This window comes from Ranitomeya imitator, chromosome 6, assembly GCF_032444005.1.
Source record: "Ranitomeya imitator isolate aRanImi1 chromosome 6, aRanImi1.pri, whole genome shotgun sequence".
In the NCBI taxonomy this organism is placed as follows: Eukaryota; Metazoa; Chordata; class Amphibia; order Anura; family Dendrobatidae; genus Ranitomeya; species Ranitomeya imitator.
The window spans coordinates 245,029,870-245,053,285 of NC_091287.1; the positions used below are offsets into that span (position 1 = coordinate 245,029,870).

The window sequence follows — 23,416 nt, forward strand, 5'->3', positions numbered from 1 at the left end:
TATATTAGAGCACTACAGAGCCCTGGGCGGTATATTAGAGCACTGCAGAGCCCTGGGCGGTATATTAGAGCACTACAGAGCCCTGGGCGGTATATTAGAGCACTACAGAGCCCTGGGCGGTATATTAGAGCACTGCAGAGCCCTGGGCGGTATATTAGAGCACTATACTATATAATAGGTCAGTCGCCACTAGTCCGACATCAGTGTGGGTGGGCAGCTCCCCTCACAACTTTTGCTACACTTCCGTGCGATCCCGTGGACGAGAGCCCGCCCTCTGGGCACAACACACAGGGAGGAGCCATGGACGAAGCAGCTGGCGGAGTATCTGGGCGCCCACCGTCCGGAAGCATGGAGGAATGTGTGGAGGAGTACCTGAGATCCGTGCGGAACGGGAAGGTGAGAGGAGCTAAACGTGCACCGGTAGTGTGCGGCTCCGGACCCTGCACCGACACCGTACATACACGTGTCCACTACTCCATGGACTCTGACGGTGTGATGATGCACTGCAGGGTGCACTTCCTCACAGTGCTGTGCCAGGGCATCTCCTGCGGAGCTCTGTAACCATTCAGCCTTCTGAGACTCTTCACCGCCCCCTTACCTGGGGAGCCCCCCGTGCTGGAGAATTCCGCCTCCATGTTCTTGGGGAGCCCCTATGCCACCCGCCCTGTTTCGGGGAAACCCCCGAGTACGACCACCCCCTTGCGCTGGGGAATCCTGTATGGCTACGTTCACATTAGCGTCGTTGACGCACAACAACGCATGCGTCATGCGCCCCTATCTTTATCATTGGGGACGCATGCGTTGCGTTGTCGTGCGTTTTTGTAAAAAAACGTCGTTTCACCGCACCTGGGTGGCGTCGGAGACGCTACATGTAGCATTTTTGTAGCGTCTAAAAAACGCACGCGTCGCCTGTGCGTCGTCATTGCGTTACAATTTCCCATTGAAACCAATTGACAACGCACTTGCGTCGCGTGTGTGCGTCGTGCGTGCGTTGTGCGACGCATGCGTCGTTAAATAAAATTAAACAAAAAAGTGTCTAGACAGTGTCTAGACAGTGAAAACAGTGATAAAAACATCCTCCATATATAAAGAAAATGTTTGGATCGTTTGTCACTTCTGCTGCAGCATCTACAGGTAACACATCAGACCAGACAGACCAGACATCTTCATCTGCTGTCCAGAGATGTAAGTATAGAATGATTCTGTGCATTTTCTACATGTTTTATTTTTAAATTGTTTTTGCAAGTTGTGTATTATATTCTGCACTGTGGTTGTTTAAAGATATTGTTGTATTTTTAGTCTGGTTGTGATGTATGGCGTTGTAAAGGATGGCGTTTCATTGTCTGCGGCCTTGATTATTGTTCTTTCCAGGATAGATTTTTCTTTTCCATTTATTGGTTTGGTGTTGTTTTTTTGTATTCAGTTGTGATGTTTTATTCTTGCGTTATATGAATTTAATTGTCTCTGGCCATGTTGGTTTTATTGTAAAGTATGGTAGTATAGAATGATTCTGCGCCCTTTTATTAAATGTAATAATTTATATTGCAAGTTGTGTATTATGTTCTGCACTGTGGTTATGTAAAGACATTGTTGTATGTTTCTGGTTGTGATGTATGGCGTTGTGTGGCCTTTTATTGTCTCCGGCCCTGTCGGTTTTATTGTAAAGTATGGCGGTGTATCCAGGATTGCCGTTTCTGTCCTTAATTTTTGGGGGTTGTTAATGTTTTCCTTTCAAAAATCTATTGTGTTTTTTTGGGTTGCTCCGTGCATACTGTACATTTTTTTTTAAACAAAACTCTCTTTTTGGATTACGACATAGGGTCTGTTGTGTATTTGTTTTGTTATCTTTATGCTTTTGTTTACTCTGGCATTGTGTTGTCTCTGCCATTGTTTTTTTTAATCAATGTGGCAGTGTTGTTTGCTCAGCGTTAGTTCAGTTGGAGTGCAATGTTCTTTGTGGTTGAAATGTTTTTTTTTTTTTATTTTTTTTAATTTTTTTTTTTTTAAATTTTACTATGTTCCGCTGTATTGTGCATAGGATAAATTTTATTTTGTTCTTTATTTCAGAATTGCATTAGTAATGGCCAGTGACTCAAGCCACACCCCACCGCTGAGGAGTCCGGTGAGTACATGATCTACTATTGCTTACTATTCGCTGTCATTTGTAGATGGGTCACTCAACTTTTTGTAAACTATTTTACAGGCTTCTTCAAGTGAGGAGGAGAGCCATGAGGAGGAACAGAGCCAGCAGGAGCAGAGACCACGGGACCAAGCTGTGGTGGCAGGACGGCGAGTAAGTTTTTATGTCAAACATATTCCTTTTTTTTCTTTAATTTTTTTGTTATGGGGGGTGGTGGAGGTGGTAGGTGGTGGTGGAGGAGGTAGGGACAACATTTTTTATCTTGCAAACATTAATATTTTCCTTTTATTCTAGGTTTCACAACGGGCCCATGATGACCCACTAGACATAGACCTGATGGTGGCATCCATCCAGGAACGAGGCCCGTTGTGGGACAGCCGTGACCCCCGGTACGCTGACCAGGGCGTGTTGCGCCGTTTGTGGATTGAGGTGGCACAATCGCTATGGGATGACTTCGACAGCGCTTCCCCCACGTGCAAAGCTAAATTTTGTAAGTATTTTCAAAATGCTGCTGTGACCCATCATGCCAGGATACACAACCGTCTGTGATGTCTTCTATTGGGATTGCACACGGTTGCGTTATCAATTTCAATTTTTTCTCTCAAACTAATTTTTTTTTTTTTTTTTATTTATACACAGTTAAACAATTGAAGACCAGATAGCGCTCCATGAAGGACTGTTTCAAGAGGGGCCTGAAAAAGGAGGGACAGATCCGTAGTGGTGCTGCAGCTTCAAGGAGCATCTACAAATATAACCGTATTTTGCAGTTCCTGCGACCGGTCCTTGAAAGTAGAGAGTAAGTATAGTACCTATGCACACACCTAGTTTTTAAAACATGCATATTCACGTACTATATTCCAGCCACATAGTTTATTGCCCAGCCATTTATTTTGGCAAGTCCGAAGTATAGAAATGAAGAAAAAAATTCAAGCTCACCGAGGCGTGAAAAGTTAAAAATTCACTTCAATCATAAGCAGAGGATGAAACATCAGCACAATACAATAAAAACACTATCTACGCATTTCAGGTGATGGGGCACCCTTAATCATGATGTCTGATGTTCCCTGTAACCTGAAACGCGTAGATAGTGTTTTTATTGTATCGTGCTGATGTTTCATCCTCTGCTTATGATTGAAGTGAATCAAGTATTTAGTTTTTACTTTTCACGCCTCGGTGAGCTCGAATTTTTTCTTCATTTTTGTTCTTCTCACGCTTGACACAGCATCTCCGTGCTCCGAGCCTTCTGGGATTACTACTATGGTGAGCTGGACTTCCTCTTTTTTTTCCGGATATACGAAGTATACAGAACACAGAAAGATAGTAGATTGGCCATGCCCGGGCAATATTTCATAGTGGAGTAGTATATTGCCCATCCAGGTGTATCCCAGTTTTTTTCAAAAAATAGGAAAAATATAATAGACACGGCATACCTTCTACTCCAAGGCAGGTTATGTTCCCATGGTTGCTCAGCTCGCAGGACCTGTGACGTCTCGGTCACATGACCGTGACGTCATGACAGTTCCGACGATAAGCGTAATTGTCGGGCGTTACAAACGGCAAACATGGGTGACTATTTTGAAATAAATAAATGTATTATATTTTTAATATTGATGCGGCATATGCAGTGTCAATATTAAAAATTGGTTAACATTAACGGCGGCAATGGATACCGCCGGTAAAGTTAATTAATGACAGGGGAGTATGCGGGCGACGGGCCTTCACTGCGGGGAGTAAGGAGCGGGCATTTTAATCAGGCCTGTCACCCGCGCTGATTGGTCGCATCAGCCATGTCAGGCAGCTGGCCGGTTCAATCAGCAAACCGTTACGACTAACTGAACAAACCCTTAACAGTAATAGTGTGTGATGCAATGTTAAGTTTTACACAGGTGGTGACGAATGTGAAATGTTATATTTTGTATACTAATGGTTTCCTTATGTTTTCACAGAACACACAGCAGCACCCGCGAGACTGTCCGACCCTCTGGAGCGGTCCTTCGTGAAGCGCCATCTGAACCGTCGCAGCCATCCCACAGCGAGAGCAGGTCTGCACCACCACAATCTGGCGAACCGGCAGCCGGTCCATCAGATGTTCCCCTGGCCGAGGCCTGTGTCGCTCCTTCCTTCGGGTCTTCCCGACAGCGTCAGCGGGCCTCGGACAGGGCGATCCTGCCCGAATTTTTACATTTGAGCACCGTATTCCAGAATGGTTTCAAGGCGCTGTGCGATAAAATGTCCAATATCGAACGGCGTCTTGAAACCATAGAATCGGAGCTCTCGAGGCCGGCCAAACATTTTTTTTTTAGTGCCATTCAGAAGGGCATGGTTGAACATCTTACGCCGGAACTCCAGATTTCGGTGATGCAGGCCTGCAACAACGCATATGTCACTGCTCTGCAGCAGGCTCGGGTCATGCAGTCAGCGACTACAATGCCCGCAGTACCATCGCTGGCTGCCATGGCTCCGACTCCTGCTGCAGAGCACCACCACAGAGCTCCGCGTGCCGAGGGCCACCGCCACCACAGAACAGGGCCCCAAACTTCTGCTCCTGCCAGGCCTTCAAGGGCACACAGACGGGAAGCCGACCCACACCCAGAGGGAGAGAGGAGGAAAAAAAAGAAGACAACCACTACATCCTCGGCTATGGCTGCTCACAAAACAAGCACCCAAAGTACCCAGCCTGGGTCTACCCGGAGCACACCCAGTACCCAGCCTGGGTCTACACGTAGCACACCCAGTACTCAGCCTGGGTCTACCCGGAGCACACCCAGTACCCAGCCTGGGTCTACACGTAGCACACCCAGTACTCAGCCTGGGTCTACCCGGAGCAGGAGTAGCCAGCCAAGGACACTGGTCGTCCCTCCTCCTCCCTCACCTCCTGCGTTGGCAGTCTCGCCACCGTCAACTGGCTGGATTGATGTCGGCATCCCGTCTAGTTTAATAGAGTATGCTGGTTCCTCCCCCTCGTCCTCCTCCTCGGTCTCCTCAACACCCATCAAAAGTGGAGTATATCAATCCCCCTTAATCGCAGACATTGATACCCCATAACATTACCCATTTTTTTTTTTTTTTTGTGTGTCCCAAATAAAATTGTTAATTTGTTCAAAAATACTGAGTTTTTATTGTCTATAATAAAGTTTGCACCAAATCACACCGTGCGCCGTATAAACAAATCTTGTGTTTGTAACACCTGATGTGCAATGTCTGACAATATTTTATCAATATTTTTTATCATTTTTTTTATAGGGCTGTCGCTCATTGTACTATGAGATGTTATAAACACAAACAGCATTGCTCAATATATCAATTTTAAAATGTACCATCACACAACGATTTCATTAACGATATAGTTGTTTTTTGTCAGTAACCAACGTTATCTTTTCTGAAATCGTCCAACGATTAGGCCCCTGCTGGGAGATTGTAGGTCTCAGCGAATGATTAGGAATTTTTTGGGGTAACTGATCACACGCTGTCATTGTTGGATCGGCGTGTTTGACACCGATCCAGCGATGTCTTTGCTGTAAACAAGGGAGTATTGGGTTACTAGCGCAGTGTTTTAAACAATCAAAAAAGTGAACAATACCCCAAAAAAAAAAAAAAAAAACGATGTCAACCACGTCCCTCGCCGTCATCTTCCCGCAGTGACTGACACTGTCATTCCCGCCCGTAAAGCAGAGCACACCGTTGATGCTGTGCTTTAGGGCTGGCACAGTACGGAAAGGTGACGGCGATGGACGTGTCACACACCGGAATGTAAGGGTATTTTTTTTTTTTTTTAATTAAATTTACAATGGTAAACAGGGAAAACATCGTGAGTGCGGCCCTGCGCTTCATAACACAATGTTTACCCAGATTACACGGGGACTTGCTCTTTTTTTTTGTTGCTGGAGAGCTGTCTGTGTGACAGCTCTCCAGCAACCACGCGACGACTAACAACGATCACGGTCCGGTCGTATCACTGGTCGGTATCGTTGGCTAATCGTTTTATTACGGTACCTTAATAATATTGGTCAGGTGAGGTGGTAGCAATGTTCACAGTGTCGCCACTATTTGACTCTGGACGTATACTAGCATCCTGAGTGCAATAATGTTAACTCTGTAGAGTTTTGCAAACATGATCGTCTCCCTCCTTGTCAAGCCAGGTTCCATATGCAAATAGTCTGCAAGATTAAAAATGGTTGACAAGGTGGGAGCTGACCATGTTATATGTCAAAACTATGGGACACACGGCTGAACAATTTGTTTGTTTTGTCACAGTCAATTTGGGTACTGGTGCTCACATAAATTTTGTGGGACACACATTAGTTTATATAACATTGGATTTTAAATTTTGTTTACTATGGAAAAACATATGGGAGATTTGTTTTGTGAAAACGGAAAGGCACAAGAATTTTATTTAAAAACACAACGCATTAGAAAATCAGGGGACATTAACAACATTTAAATAACATTACATAGGCTGGTAAAATGACATGGACTCAACAGTGTTTAAATGACAGTGTTTTTATTGTATCATAATACCAAGATTAATTAAACCATTTGATCTTGCCATGAAACACGGCCAACATCTGAAACAAAGTATGCAGCAAATTGGTCCCTCATATGAGCAATCTCCACAGTTGTCCGCAGAGGATGATCTTGATAATCAGGCAATGGATTTGGTATGGGTTCATCGAGTTCCACGTTGACTCTCTCTTTATCAATCATATAATTGTGGAGAACCACACAAGCCTTCACCACCTCATCCACTGTCTCAATTTTCAAATTTATAGCGGATCCTAAGATACGCCATTTGGAGACAAGGATTCCAAAGGCGCACTCCACAGTTCTTCTGGCCCTGGACAGTCTATAATTAAAAATACTTTTTGTGCGGTCCAACCCCCGACTGGAGTACGGTTTAAGTAGGCTGCCACTCATTTGAAAAGCCTCATCCCCAACCACAACAAATGGCATGGCCGGGCCTTCGGTGTTGGGAAGAGGTCATGGCTGGGGGAAATTAAAATTGTTCTCGTATAATCTTCGGCCCATGTCAGACTCCTTAAATGTCCGTGAATCATTTGCACGGCCAAACGCTCCAATGTCCACAGCGAGAAACCTGCAGTCCGCACCTGCAATTGCCATGAGCACGGTGGAAAAGTATTTTTTATAATTAAAAAACAGAGATCCACTTCTTGAAGGCTTGGTAATCCTAATGTGCTTCCCATCCACGGCTGCAATACAGTTTGGGAAAGAACACACTTGTTCGAATTTTTTGGCGTTGGCCTGCCATAATTCTGTTGTAGGGATGGGTAAAAATTCCTCCCGGAGGTTGTCCCACAATGCGCGGCATGTGTCGGCAATAATATCAGAAAGTGTGGAGACTCCAATCCTAAACTGGAAATGCAGTGATCTCAAGGTCTCTCCGGTAGCCAGGAAACTGACAATAAGAAAAATAAATAAATATTAATTGTTATGAAAGAATTTTTCATTTTTAATTACAATCCCCCACCCCACAAAACCAAAACACGTTACTTTAAAAAATGGCAAGAACATATAAATCCTTCACATTGCATTACGTACCGTAGAGTCACCAGCAGACGTTCCTCGGGGGAAATCGATTTACGGAGCTGTGTGTCCTGCCTGGAAATGGTTCCTTCCACCAGACGCAGCAGATATCGGAAGCTGTTTTGAGACATCCTGGTGTACTCAAAGTATTTCTCCTGGTTCTCATTTAACTCGCCAAACAGACAATGGTAGGCTCCACGACTCTCTCGGACTTCCACCATAGGGTGTAGCCAAAAACGCCGACGACTCTTTCTCCGTAGCTTGTCTCTTTTCCTCTGTTCATGACAGGCAATAGCATAAGCAATAGCAAGGGCAAATTCCAGCTCCATATTGAGGTAGATACTGTCCATGGGACGCTCCATCTTGATGCTGTATGGTTGGAATTAATCTATGCCGGGGTATATATACCACAATTACATTATACCCACCCTCCTCTACCCATTGGTGGCATTATCTAGTGTCTAGACACTAGACCCACCCTCTTCTATTCATTGGTGGTATTATCTAGTGTCTAGACACTAAATTGTGTTGAAAGATGACATCATTGTTTGACAACGCATGCGTTGTAAAACGCTGCGTTTTTTGGAAAAACGCAACAAAAACGCACAAAAAACGCTGCGTTTTACGACGCATGCGTCAAAAAGGTGCGTTTTTGCGTGCATTTCCGATGCGTCGTGCGTTGCGTCGGCGACGCTGCGTCGCATGACGCTAATGTGAACGTATCCTATGCTGGTGGAGCCCGTTGCTCTGGGGGAGGCCACTACTTGGGCTACCTCCATGTGCTCACTGTGAACCGAGTGTGACTCCTATGTACGGCCAATCGGCCCCCACTATGCTGACTTTAGTTTAACCCCTTAATGACAGCCAATACGGCTTTTAACTGACCTTACATATAAGAGAATAGCCTCCCCATACAGGTAACAATCCAGCATCTGTCAGCTGTGCACTATAGCTGACAACTTTCTGCATCAGCCACGATCAGTGTTTGCACCGTTCAAATCTGTTTAACCCCTTAGATGCTGCTGTAAATAGTGACTACATCATTATATATGGTTAACAGAGTGTGGGGGCTTCCTCTTTATCCCAATTGGTGCCCTCAGATCATGATTTTGTGGTCCTGATATTTGCCATGGCAATTCATGACCAAATAGCGGCCTTAGAGTCTGTCGGCTGTAGTAATCTGTTCAGAAGTTAGAGGCATTTATGTGGTAAAAATACACATTTTCATTTCTGTCATACCACTTTGCATTAATTCCTGTAAAGCACCTGAAGGGTTAATAAACTACCTGACAGCAGTTTTTGATATGTCAGGGGGTGCTGTTTTTAAAATGGTATAACGTTTGGGGGTTTCCCAATATATGAGACCCCTAAAGTCACTTCAAACATGGATAAGTCCCTAAAAAAATAAATTTAGTAAATTTCCTTGAAAAAATGAAAAATTGCTGCTACAATTTTAAACCTCTTAAAATGCTAAAAAAATAAAATAACATTTTACAAATGATGCTGATGTAAAGCTGACATGTGGGAAATGTTATTTATTAATGGTTTGCTGTGGTATGACCATCTGGATTAAAGGGATAATCATTCAAATTTTGAAAATTGCTAATTTTGTAACATTTTTCTCAAAATTTTGTTATTTTTTTATAAATAAACACAAAACATATTGACCTAAATTTACCATTATCATAAAGTATAATGTGTCACGAAAAAACAATCTCAAAATCACTGGGATTTCTTGAAGCGTTGCAGAGTTATTACCACATAAAGTGACACTGGTCAGATTTAAAAAATGTGGCTCCGTCACTAAGGGGTTAAGGGTTGATTATGACTTGTAGGATCACTACTTCCAACAGGTGGCGCTATAGAGTTTGTCCTCTTTTTCTCTGAAGAGGCAATTTGCATATTATATTTCCCACAGGAGCATTGCACGGCAAATAAGCCTTCTTACCTTGACAAGCCAGAGATGGTATGTCACTCTCCAAAAGGAGAAACGATACCCCTTAGACCCCAGTCCAGAGCCTCTCACCTAGCTAAATCAGTTCTCATGCTTCGCACTGACGAGGGCCAACAACCCGAAACACCATGTCTGCGAATTGAGATACTGATTTGGCTTTTAAGTCATATTGCACGACTCGTTAAAGAGTTGATTGTGACTTGCAGGATCGCTACTTCCAACAGGTGGCGCTATAGAGTTTAAGTCCTCTTTTTCTCAGAAGAGGCAATTTGCATATGGCCACCACTACGCAGTCTCCGCCTCCTCCGTCGGCTTCTGTCTGGTGATTACTGAGTGGTATTTGCCTCTGTACAGCTACCTCATTATTACTGGTGCTTGGTTACACTTTAGCACAGGAATTGGCCCTGTTTGCGGTAACAGAAGTCTTTTAAAATCAGAAGAAAAAGAACATCATGACCTAATAGTGCACATCTTGTATCTTTATAGATATACTAGATTGTGGCCCGATTCGAACGCATCGGGTAATCTGGAATATGTATGTCCACGTAGTATATTGCCCAGCCACGTAGTATATTGCCCAACCACGTAGTATATTGCCCAGTCACGTAGTATATTGCCCAGCCACGTAGTATATTGCCCAACCACGTAGTATATTGCCCAGCCACGTAGTATATTGCGCAGCCACGTAGTATATTGCGCAGCCACGTAGTACATTGCGCAGCCACGCAGTATATTGCGCAGCCACGCAGTATATTGCGCAGAGCCACGTAGTATACAGCGCAGAGCCACGTAGTATACAGCGCAGAGCCACGTAGTGTATTGCCCAGTCACGTAGTATGCACCATATCCCTGTTAAAAAAAATAATAATTAAAATAAAAAATAGTTACATACTGACCTCTTGGAGCCTCTGGATCGAAGCGGCCGGTTCCAGATGCTTGGCGCGCGGTCCGGTCCCAAGAGTGCATTGCGGTCTCGCGCGATGATGACGTAGCGGTCTCGCGAGACCGTACGTCATCATCTCGCGAGACCGCAATGCATGCAGCGGTCACCGGGACGTCGCACGGAGCGGAAAAGGCCGGTTCCTGATCCGGGGGGCCACCGGAGGGTGAGTATGTAACTATTTTTTATTTTTTTCATTATTTTTAACATTAGAAATTTTTACTATTCATGTTGCATAGAGAGCATGAATAGTAAAAAGGTGGTCACACAGGGTTAACCCCTTTCTGCCATTAGACGTACTATTCCGTCCATGTGCGGTGGGCCCTACTTCCCAAGGACGGAATAGTACGTCCAGCGCGATCGGCCGCGCTCACGGGGGGAGCGCGGCCGATCGCGGCCGGGTGTCAGCTGCTTATCGCAGCTGACATCCGGCACTATGTGCCAGGAGCGGTCACGGACCGCCCCCGGCACATTAACCCCCGGCACACCGCGATCAAACATGATCGCGATGTGCCGTCGGTGCAGGGAAGCATCGCGCTTCTCGCATCTCGCGTTGCTGCGAGGGTCTCCTACCTTCCTCTCCCTGCAGGCCCCGGATCCAACATGGCCGCGGCATCCGGGTCCTGCAGGGAGGGAGGTGGCTTACCAAGTGCCTGCTCAGAGCAGGCACTTGGCAACGCTGCACTGCTCTCAGACAGATCGGTGATCTGACAGAGTGCTGTGCAAACTGTCAGATCACTGATCTGTGATGTCCCCCCCTGGGAAAAAGTAAAAAAAAAATTTCCAAATGTGTAAAAAAAAAAAAAAAAAAAAAAAAAAAAAAATATATATATATATATATATATATATATATATATATATATATATATATATATATATATAATTTCCCATAAATACATTTCTTTATCTAAATTAAAAAGCAAAAACAATAAAAGTACACATATTTAGTATCGCCGCATCCGTAACGACCCGACCTATAAAACTGGCCCACTAGTTAACCCCTTCAGTAAACACCGTAAGAAAAAAAAAAAAAAAAAAAAGAGGCAAAAAACAACGCTTTATTATCATACCACCGAACAAAAAGTGGAATAACACGCGATCAAAAAGATGGATATAAATAACCATGACACCGCTGAAAGCGTCATCTTGTCCCGCAAAAAATGAGCCGCCATACAGCATAATCAGCAAAAAAATAAAAAAGTTATAGTCCTGAGAATCAGGAAAAATATAAATAAGAATAAATAAAATTTTATAGGAAAAATAATTATTTTTTCTATAAAATAGTTTTTATCGTATAAAAGCGCCAAAACATAAAAAAATTATAAAAATGAGGTATCGCTGTAATTGTACTGACACTAAGAATAAAACTGCTTTATCAATTTTACCAAACGCGGAACGGTATAAACGCCTCCCCCAAAAGAAATTCATGAATAGCTGGTTTTTGGTCATTCTGCCTCACAAAAATCGGAATAAAAAGCGATCAAAAAATGTCACGTGCCCAAAAATGTTACCAATAAAAACGTCAACTCGTCCCGCAAAAAACAAGACCTCACATGACTCTGTGGACTCAAATATGGAAAAATTATAGCTCTCAAAATGTGGTAACGCAAAAAATATTTTTTGCAATAAAAAGCGTCTTTCAGTGTGTGACGGCTGCCAATCATAAAAATCCGCTAATAAACCCGCTATAAAAGTAAATCAAACCCCCCTTCATCACCCCCTTAGTTAGGGAAAAATTAAAAAAATGTATTTATTTCCATTTTCCCATTAGGGTTAGGGCTAGAGCTAGGGTTGGGGCTAGGGTTAAGGCTACAGTTAGGGTAGGGGCTAAAGTTAGGGTTTGGATTACATTTACGGTTGGTAATAGGGTTGGGATTAGGGTTAGGGGTGTGTCTGGGTTAGAGGTGTGGTTAGGGTTACCGTTGGGATTAGGGTTAGGGGTGTGTTTTGATTAGGGTTTTAGTTATAATTGGGGGGTTTCCACTGTTTAGGCACATCAGGGGCTCTCCAAACGCGACATGGCGACCGATCTCAATTCCATCCAATTCTGCATTGAAAAAGTAAAACAGTGCTCCTTCCCTTCCGAGCTCTCCCGTGTGCCCAAACAGGAGTTTACCCCAACATATAGGGTATCAGCGTACTCAGGACAAATTGGACAACAACTTTTGGGGTCCAATTTCTCCTGTTACCCTTGGGAAAATACAAAACTGGGGGCTAAAATATAATTTTTGTGGGGAAAAAAAAGATTTTTTATTTTCACGGCTCTGCGTTATAAACTGTAGTGAAACACTTGGGGGCTCAAAGTTCTCAGAACACATCTAGATAAGTTCCTTGGGGGTCTAGTTTCCAATATGGGGTCACTTGTGGGGGGTTTCTACTGTTTAGGTACATTAGGGGCTCTGCAAACGCAATGTGACGCCTGCAGACAATTCCATCTAAGTCTGTATTCCAAATGGCGCTCCTTCCCTTCCGAGCCCTCCCATGCGCCCAAACGGTGGTTCCCCCCACATATAGGGTATCAGTGCACTCAGGACAAATTGCACAACAACGTTTGGGGTCCATTTTCTCCTGTAACCCTTGGTAAAATAAAACAAATTGGAGCTGAAGTAATTTTTTTGTGAAATAAGTTAAATGCTAATTTTTATTTAAACATTCCAAAAATTCCTGTGAAACACCTGAAGGGTTAATAAATTTCTTGAATGTGGTTTTGAGAAACTTGAGGGGTGCAGTTTTTAGAATGGTGTCACACTTGGGTATTTTCTATGATATAGACCAGGGGTCCCCAACTCCAGTCCTCAAGGCCCACCAACAGGTCATGTTTTCAGGATTTCCTTTGGATTGCACAGGTGATGCAATTATTACCTGGGCAAGACTAAGGAAATCCTGAAAACATGACATGTTGGTGGGCCTTGAGGACTGGAGTTGGGGACCCCTGATATAGACCCCTCAAATGACTTCAAATGAGATGTGGTCCCTAAAATAAAATGGTGTTGTAAAAATGAGAAATTGCTGGTCAACTTTTAACCCTTATAACTCCCTAATAAAAAAAAAAATTTTGGTTCCAAAATTGTGCTGATATAAAGTAGACATGTGGGAAATGTTACTTATTAAGTATTTTGTGTGACATATCTCTGTGATTTAATTGCATAAAAATTCAAAGTTGGAAAATTGCGAAATTTTCAAAATTTTCGTCAAATTTCCGTTTTTTTCACAAATAAACGCAGGTAATATTAAAGAAATTTTACCACTATCATGAAGTACGATATGTCACGAGAAAACACTGTCAGAATCACCGGGATCCTTTGAAGCGTTCCAGAGTTATAACCTCATAAAGGGACAGTGGTCAGAATTGTAAAAATTGGCCCGGTCCATAACGTGCAAACCACCCTTGGGGGTAAAGAGGTTAATAGCAGCGTTAACCGAGTGCGTTACACCGCTGCCATTAACCCTGTGTGAGCGCTGACGGGAGGGAAGGAGCGGCCATTTATTTCCGGATTGTGGCCGTCGCTGATTGGTCGCGGCAGCTATGACAGGCAGCTGCCGAGACCAATCAGCGAATGAATAACCGTGATAAAAGGACAGACAGACGGAAGTGACCCTTAGACAATTATATAGTAGATAAATAGATCTTTATTGATGCATAATAAATTAGACCCTACAAAAAATCCAATAATTAACCCCTAAAGGGAACCTGACCGGTGATACATGCCTGTGTGCGTGTAGAGGCAGTGACTTGTCAGTGGGCGAGGAGAAGTCGCCGGGACCTGGTCTGTATGACTAGTGCACAGTGCAGCTCAGTCCTCGCAGCTAGTCAGAGTGAACTTTTCTCTAAAATGCCGCAGTCAAACATTCATAGCTGTGATCATACAGTTGTGGCGGATGCATGTTGCCCACAGTATGGGCTGCACGCATCACCTGTCTGCTTACTTTAAAAACCTGTTGAGCCCAAGGATACCAGACAATTACCTATGGTATCACCATTTTATGTAACCCCTTAATGACCACCAGTACGTCTTTTTACTGACCTGCGTTATAAGAGACTAGCATCACCTGATGGGTGACAATCCGGGAGCTGTCAATTGTACACTATAGCTGACAACTTACTGCATCAGCCACGATCACTGTTGGCACCGACCATGGCTGTTTAACCCCTTAGGCTGGGATCACACATGCGAGAAATACGTCCGAGTCTCGCATGGTAATACCCGGCATTGCCACCGTCTCTCTGGAGCGGAGCGTGCGGCCGCATAGCAATACATGCGGCCGCACGCTCCAGAGAGACGGCGGCAATGCCGGGTATTACCATGCGAGACTCGGACGTATTTCTCGCATGTGTGATCCCGGCCTTAGGTAATGCTGTCAATAGTGATTACAGAATCTAAATGGTTAAGAGTGCGGACGCTCTCTCTTCAACCCCATTGGCACATTGAGATTTTGATTGTGTGGTCCTGATGTTTGTCATGGCACCAAATAATGGTCTTAAAGTCTACTGGCTATAGGAGCATGTTCAAAAGTTAGCAACATTTAGACCTCTTTCACATGTCAGTGTCTCCAGTACGTGTGTTGACAGTTTTCACACATACCAGAGACACTGACTGACACATATTTGTGTTTTTTAAGGACCGTGTGTCCGAATGACCCACATGTCGATATGTCCGTTTTTGTGCAGCTGCACGGATCACTCTGACCCATTCAAGTCAATGGGTCCGTGTAAACATGCCATCCGTGTGCCACATCAGTACCACACGGATGGCCGCCGGGGAAGAAGCGTCGCTGTAAGCACTGTTCCCTCGCAGCTGGTGCTGAAGACAGCTCTCGTAATTCTCCCCTGCTCTGCCAACGATTGTCGCTAGCAGAGGAGAATGATGAGTTATCTTTAGGGTATGTGCACATGTAGAAAGATCCTCTGCGGATTTTTCCGCATCGGATTTGATAAATCCGCAGTGCAATACCGCTGCGGTTTTACCTGCGGATTTATCACAGTTTCTATTGCAGATTCTGCTGCCGTTATACATCTGCAGTTTTCTATTGGAGCAGGTGTAAAACCGCTGCGGATTCCGCACAAAGAATTGGCATGCTGCAGAAAATAAAACGCTGCGTTTCCATGCCGTCTTTTCCGCAGCATGTGCACTGTGGATTTCATTTCCCATAGGTTTACACTGTACTGTACACTCATGGGAAACTTCTGCGGATCCGCAGCAAAATCTGCAACGTATGCACATAACCTAAAGTCCGAACGATTACAGCAGGTGGGGGCTTTTGGGACTTTTACTCCCATTATCCGACACTTGTTGCTGCTAATAACAGGGACAGCAAGAGCGAATGATCAGGGTTTTCCTCAGCCGCCGCCTGCGATATAACAAAATAAATGAATGCAAAACCCGGTGTGCGTTCCCACCCTATTTCCTGGAACCAACCAGGCAAAACTCATAGCTGGAGGCTGCAACCCTCAGCTGTCAGCTTCAGCAAGGCTGGTTATCAAGAATAGAGGGGTCCCAGGCTGTTTTTTTTTTAAATTATTTAAGTTATTTATTGTTTTTTGACAACCAGCCTTGGTAAAGCTCACAGCTGGGGGCTGGTATTCTCAGGCTGGTAAGGAGCCATTAATATAGGCCCCCATCCTGCCTAAAAACAGCAGCCCGCAGCTGTCTAGAAAAGGCGCATCTATTAGATGCACCTATTCTGGCGCTTTGCCCGGCTCTTCCCACTTGCCCTGTAACGGTGGCAGGTGGGGTTCATATTTGTGGGGTTGATGTCATCTTTGTATTGGTAGGTGACGTCAAGCCCACATCTTAAGGTACCTTCACACATAACGATATTGTTAACGATATCGTTGCTATTTGTGACGTAGCAACGATATCGTTAATGAAATCGTTATGTGTGACAGCGACCAACGATCAGGCCCCTGCTGGGAGATCGTTGGTCGCTGAATAAAGTCCAGAACTTTATTTCGTCGCTGGACTCCTCCTGACATCGCTGGATCGGCGTGTGTGACACTGTAACGCTGTCTGTCCTCCAGCGCTGTGCTCTGCACTCCTCCTGCACTGTCTGTGAGCCGGAAAGCAGAGCGGTGACGTCACCGCTCTGCTTTCCGGCTCACAGCCAGTACAGGAGGAGAGCAGAGAAGCAGAGCGCAGCGCTGGAGGACAGACAGCGGTAGGTAAGTATGTACTGTTTTTTTTTTTTTTTACTTTTAGCATGGTAACCAGGGTAAACATCGGGTTACTAAGCGCGGCCCTGCGCTTAGTTACCCGATATTTACCCTGGTTACCGGCATCGTTGGTCGCTGGAGAGCTGTCTGTGTGACAGCTCTCCAGCGACCAAACAGCGACGCTGCAGCGATCCGGATCGTTGTCGGTATCGCTGCAGCGTCGCTTAATGTGAAGGGGCCTTTAGTAATGGAGAGGTGTCTGTAAGACACCTTTCTATTTACATATAAGTTATAACTATAGGATTAGCAATGAAGACATAGCCAGAATAAAGTCCTTTTAATTGAAAAAATGGCAGACTCCTTTATTAATCTCAAGTAAACCATACTTACTGCATAGCCTAATTCCACCGAAGCCCTCGATCTCCTGTAATAAAAGTAAAATAAAAAAAATAACAATATACCATACCTCGGGGGGCGTGGCTATGTAAGCCAAGAGAGAAGACGCACCTTTTGGAGGCTCCCATTATCCTGACCTGAATCCGGCCACTAATTCCCCTGAACTGCAGCTTGCACCGGCTGAGACGGTGCTTTGAGAGCTCGGGAGACCGGCGACTCCTCGGGCGGCGGCGGTGGAACGCTGGAGAGCCGGTATCTGAGGCGGCCTGGAAGAGCGGCAGAGTCCCTGAGCTGCGGCGGCCATCTTTGAGCGCGGCTCCGACGGGCGGGACGCAGTGCCGGCGGCGGCTGAAGCCGGGTGGGTCCCCGGGGAGCACAGCAGGCATTTACTTACAGCGGGGACGCTGTGGAACATCGAGGAGCAGGAGACAGGTGCCGGGTCTGGAGCGGCGGGCGGGCCCTGGGGGACGGCGGCCATTACCACAGCGCACTCTCCAGCAGCAAGGAGAGAGGCGCTATATAGCAAGACTGCGGTGCATTCAGGAGGTGAGCTACTGATCTGAAATACTAAAAGGGGCAGAGCGGTGTGCGCCCTGGAAAATTGGGCCCTGCACTTCCCTTATCAAAACCCCTGCTTGCACCATAACTTTGGAGGGATCGTTCCCCCCTCCCTGCTGTTCTGCCTGGGGAACTGTGGCTGCTCTGGGCAGTACCTGGGCAAACTCCTAAGTTGATACATTTGCAGACATCTGAGACTTTTTGCTTGGTTTGCTGCCTCTCTGGGGTACATCCCGGTGTTTGGCCCTGTCCGGTCTGCTAGTGGAGAATAGACTGCCATAATAATAAATCTGGTCCTTTGGTGGGGATCTTCTGTCAATCACCATGCATCATCCTAAAGGAGCGGGGGCTGCTGACAAGTTGAGGAGATATGCCAGAGAAGATGCCCCAGATAATACACGCTCTCTCAGAAATAATCCCACGCAGAGTCAACGCAAAAATCGTCTTTCTGACAGCAATGAGGAGGGAGAACAAGACGAACTGACTCTTAAACAAGCATCTGAGCAATTGATGCAGGCCATATCTCTCACCAGGTCCTCTCTCACTGAGAAAATAGAAGACGTGCATATTGAAGTGGGCCGTTTGCGACAAGATATACAAACTATGAGAGGGCGTATTTCAGAGGTTGAAACAAGGGTGTCTCAGATAGAGGACACCATTACCCCAATGGAGGCTAAGTTATCAAAGGCCACTGGCTCTGTGAATGCCTGGAAGCAAAAGGCTGATGACCTGGAAAACAGGCTGCGCCGTAATAATATCCGAATTATTGGCCTACCAGAACGCTCGGAGGGTCAGCAACCTGAGCAATTTCTAGAGGACTGGCTTAAAACCTCCCTGGGAGACGGATTCTCCTCAACATTTTCTGTGGAAAGGGCCCATAGGGTCCCAACGAGACCTCTTCCTCCTGGAACTCCGCCCCGACCCTTTCTGGCACGTCTCCTTAACTGCAGAGACAGGGATGCAATTCTTCGCTTGGCAAGGCAGAAGGCCCCTATTAAATTTAATAACGCCACTATATCAATCTTCCCGGACTTCTCTATGGAACTTCAAAAGCAGCGAGTTCGATTTATGGATGTCAAAAAGCAGCTCAGGGATAAAAACATCATTTACTCCATGCTTTATCCAGCTCGACTCCGTATTGTTCATGAAGGCTCCTCCTTGTTCTTTACTGATCCGGCGGAGGCGGTCGAATGGTTACGGTCATACAAGGGGCCTAGTACCCCGGACTCTTGAGTAGCTCTTTGTATCTGATGGCAACACAATCTAGAGCTTTCTATGTGGGTGCTGAGTTTGTCAACTATACCGGACGCTGATTCCAGTGAGGGTATCCCCTATTCTACTCTATTATAGGAGTGTAGGATTACACTTCTCCACTGTTCAAATGTTGTTTGGTTTGGTATTTTACACCAGTTTTAATTGTTTGTTATGTTTATTAGTCGCCAGTGATAACCTTATGCTCTGTATGGTGTTTCTGATTCCCGCCCAGGCTGTGGTGTATATTATACCTTTTCCCGAACGTAGATATGGGATCTGAGATTGTATGTATGACGTGGAACATACGGGGCATTAAGACTCCTCGAAAGAAAATTAAGGTATCACCCACATATTGTAGCACTTGTGGAGACGCATTTGACCAGAGACACAGCTAAGTGTACACAAAAGCCGTGGGTGCAGTGGTCCCTTCACGCATTTCACACCAGTTACTCCAGAGGGGTCTCCCTGTTGGTACATAGAAATGTCAGGTGGGAGGCTAGAGAGTCACGACGCGATCCCGAAGGTCGCTTTGTTTTTGTTCATGCCTTTATTAATATGAGGGAATATGTGATATTATGTGTTTATAACCCACCCCCGGCCGGCATATCGATTCTCCGCATGGCACTGGGTTTCTCCCTAAATTATCCTAATGCTAGTGTTATCTGTATGGGAGACTTTAATTTAGTCATGGATAATCTTAAAGACAAACTGAGACTAGATGGCGAGATGTCAAGGGGGCCCCTTTCTCAATCTCCCTCTCAATTGACATCATTTATGAACGGTAGCGGATGGTTAGACCTATGGAGAACACGTCACCCTGAGATAAAGGAATATACTTGTCATTCTTCAACTAGACAGTCTCTATCCCGTATAGATTACATATTTGGATCTAGTGACCTAGCGCTATGGGTGAATAGTGTCGAACATGGTAACAGGGGGATATCAGATCACAGCCCAGTTGTTCTCAAACTTAAATACGGTCAGTCAAATAACAATATACCTTGGAAATTGAATCCCTTCTGGCTGAAACTAATAGATGCTAGTGATAGAACGGTTGATCAGTTAAACTGCTTTGTCTCTACTCACCCAGACCCCTCAAATCTCAATCTGTTCTGGGATACTCTAAAGGCATACTTGAGGGGATGTCTGTCTTCTACAATCTCCTATATAAAGAGGGTGACGGCGGGGGAGGATGACGAAATTGAGCGACGGCTGAAGGACTCGGAAGCCGCCTATGTGGCCAATCAGACCAACGGCAACAGGGTGGAGTGGCTCACTTCCCAAAGATTATACACCCAAAATATAGACACTAAATCGAAACGTAAATTATTCTTTACTCGTCAGTCTTATTTTGAAATGGGGAATCAGGCCAGTAAACTCCTAGCTTTTTTGGTACGTCAGCATAACACTTCCAACATGGTACTACAGATTCGGACACTCGATGGTTTGTTGGTATCCTCCACCGAGGAAATTCTTCAAAGTTTTTGTAATTACTATAAGTCACTGTACAAATCGGGTAGTGGTCGTGGGGTCCCTGAATGTATAGACTATCTATCAGACATAGCATTCCCCCTACTGACCCCAACCCAGCAAGCTTTTATGGAAGCCGAGTTTACTCTGGAGGAGGTGGAACAGGCTATAATGGATATGGCCACCGGGAAGGCCCCTGGACCTGACGGATTTCCCGTTGAGTTCTATAAAAAATATCGGGACCACCTGGCACCACTCTTATTGAAGGTGCTTCAGAATATATGGGAGGGAGAAATTATGCCTGAAACATTTTATGATGCAAATATCATTGTACTTAAGAAGGAGGGAAAAGACCCCTTGGAATGTGGATCATATCGCCCCATATCATTGGTGAACGTAGATTATAAAATCTTCACTAAAATATTGGCCACTAGACTAAATACAATCATATTAGATCCTATACACCCAGATCAAACAGGCTTTGTGCCCGGGAAGAGTACCTCTATTAATATTCGACGGGTCCAATCAGTGATTCAATATAGCTCCCTAGAATTGGATAATAACTGGGCTCTGGCATCCCTAGACACAGCTAAAGCGTTTGACTCCCTTGAATGGCCTTTTCTTTCCGCATGTCTGCAGAAATACGGTTTTGGAGATAAATTTATTAGAGGGATAGATACACTATATAAGAATCCTAGGGCACGGGTAATTGTGAATAATTCTATCTCAGATTCCTTTACTTTACATAGGGGAACCCGTCAGGGATGTCCTCTATCCCCGGCCCTTTTTGCCCTCGCGATAGAAGCCTTGGCAATACGCATAAGGTCTTCCACGGATATCAAAGGAATAAGTATTGCGGATCGTGTGGATACCATCGGTCTATATGCTGATGATATGATCATATTTATGGATAAAACAGAAGAAACACTACCACGAGTAATAACGACTATAGATAATTTTAGCAAATTCTCTGGTCTATATATCAATTGGGATAAGTCTACTCTGATGCCTCTGTCTCATGCGACGATGCCCTGTCTCGAAAACCTCTCGTCACTACCTGTAGTCTCCAATTTCAAATATCTAGGAATACATATGTCTCAATATAGTCAGCTGGATCTACAACTTAATATTCATCCACTATTGGACCTGGCCAAATCTAAATTCATGGCTTGGAGCAAACTCCCTCTCTCCGTTGCAGGTCGCATTAATTTAGTTAAGATGATATTGCTCCCCAAATTTAATTATTGTCTCCAACATAGTGCTGTGCCAATACCCAAATCTTTCTTTGCAAACTTAAACTCCCTGACCACGTCCTTTATATGGGGGAAGACTAGACCCAAACTCAAGTTATCTACTCTACAGAGACCGACAAGGGGGGGAGGGGCAGCCTTACCAGACTTTTATCTATATTATCTTGCCGGGCAGGCTAGGGCGCTAAGCAAATGGATGCCTAGCAACTCCCTACCTAATTCAGAAAGCCATATAATCCATTCTGCCCGGATTGACTGTCCACTGGGTTTTTTGGAAATGGAGAGAGTCAGTGCTCCCCGTTTGCTGCCATTACTTCGACAAGCGAGATTAGTATGGAGACAAATTAAAAAAGTTATTAAATATACAGATACAATAGCCGAAATGCCACTGTGGTATAATAGTTATTTTCCAGAATTACTAAATCACCCATCTACTGAGTTCTGGATCTCATGTGGTGTTCTCTCGGTAGGTAATTTATATAACCAGGATGTTTTTGTGTCCTTTGAGCAATTGCGGGATACCTACAATATCCCAAGATCTCAATTCTTCCGTTATTTACAGCTGAGGTCAGCTTTCCAGTCACATATGCGAAATGCAGGTGCAAGTCGAGCAATCTCGTCTCTACCCCTTATAGGCATTCTCAAATCACAGGGTCCTCAGGGACTCATTTCCTCTTTATACACATACTTATTATCCGTGGGAGATGGGCTCACTATTAACTCCTTAAAAAAGAAATGGGAGGGACTCCTTCCCGATACACTGGGAGAGGAGTGGGAAGATATTTTGGAATCTCCAACTAAAGTTTCTCCCTCAGTTAACAATAGGATGACCCAGCTATATATTACATATCAGACTTATCTGACTCCGACACGACTTTTTAAAATGGGCCGCCTTCAGACGTCAGACTGCCTACGGTGTCACGCACATGATGCGGATTTTACCCACATGATATGGAGGTGCCCGGTAATCCTTTACTATTGGAAAGAAGTCACAACATTGTTAACGTCTTTATTGTTAATCCCTGTTCCACTTGAACCATTGACTTGCCTATTCGGGGTATGGGATACAGAGGCCTGGGATCATCATACTGGGATCTTCCTTCGAGAGGTGCTCTTCTTGGCGCGAAAGGTACTGGCATTAAGGTGGATGGGTAGCTCCTCCCCGTCTCTCAGAGCTTGGATTGACCTGGTGAACTCGGTTATCCCATATGAAAGAACACTGTACCATAATAGAGGATGCCCAGGTAAATTCGAAAAAATTTGGGGGAGATGGAATTCATCTCATCATACTCTGTAGTCTGCGCGGATTAGATATATGCACGGGGGGGGGGGGACATGGGGTTTGGGGACATCGTTGCAGAACACACTTGAATCTGTTTTCTTCTGGCGACTTATTACTAAAGGTTAAAGTTGTTTAAGTTGTATAGTAGGTATTTTGTAGATACTAGTGATTCAACATGCACAGTCTATTGCCTCTGAATTTTGGATGTGATGATGTTTTGTAATCATTTGTATCTGTTGGTATGTTTAATAATGATAAATGTAATATGTGCAATGTTTGTCTATTCTGAAATTAATAAACGAATTTAAAAAAAAAAAAATATACCATACCTCTCCGTCATTGTGTACCATGCCGTGATTCATGTCTGGGGGCAGTTTTTTTATTTTACTTTTATTACAGCAGATCGAGGGCTTTGCTGGAATTAGGCGATGCAGAAAGTATGGTTTAATTGAGAATAATAATGGAGTCTGTGTCATTTTT

At 44.6% G+C, this 23,416-nt stretch overlaps 2 protein-coding genes across 10 annotated transcripts in view; both read left to right on the forward strand.

Moving 5' to 3' along the window:
* The first annotated feature begins 267 nt into the window (after positions 1 to 267).
* Positions 268 to 23,416, forward strand: part of LOC138642413 (uncharacterized) — a 347,309-nt gene continuing 324,160 nt past the window's right edge. For 6 of the 7 annotated variants that reach the window (XM_069730557.1, XM_069730558.1, XM_069730555.1 and 3 more), the window contains exon 1: positions 268 to 396. In XM_069730557.1, the coding sequence (XP_069586658.1) occupies positions 301 to 396 (96 nt within the window). In that variant the 5' untranslated portion in view covers positions 268 to 300. The remainder of the gene's footprint in view (positions 397 to 23,416) is intronic. The other variant, XM_069730559.1, reaches the window with a different exon arrangement.
* LOC138642412 (uncharacterized) lies at positions 2,014 to 5,195 on the forward strand. Of its 3 annotated transcripts, none has more exons than XM_069730551.1 (5): positions 2,014 to 2,122; positions 2,204 to 2,293; positions 2,435 to 2,630; positions 2,780 to 2,936; positions 4,087 to 5,195. In XM_069730551.1, exons 4-5 carry the CDS (start codon positions 2,809 to 2,811, stop codon positions 5,183 to 5,185), a joined length of 1,227 nt encoding a protein of 408 aa, XP_069586652.1. In that variant the 5' UTR covers positions 2,014 to 2,122; positions 2,204 to 2,293; positions 2,435 to 2,630; positions 2,780 to 2,808; the 3' UTR covers positions 5,186 to 5,195. The 3 variants fall into 2 exon arrangements, with proteins under 3 accessions (XP_069586652.1, XP_069586655.1, XP_069586654.1); XM_069730553.1 differs by lacking the exons at positions 2,014 to 2,122; positions 2,204 to 2,293; positions 2,435 to 2,630; positions 2,780 to 2,936 and adding an exon at positions 3,244 to 3,898 and having other exon boundaries at positions 3,939 to 5,195.

Coding starts and splice junctions, on each gene's coding strand:
- LOC138642412 (XM_069730551.1), top strand. CDS start 2,809: ATGAAGGACTGTTTCAAGAGGGGCCTGAAAAAGGAGGGACAGATCCGT. Junction 2,937..4,086: donor CCGGTCCTTGAAAGTAGAGA/GTAAGTATAGTA, acceptor ATGTTTTCACAG/AACACACAGCAGCACCCGCG.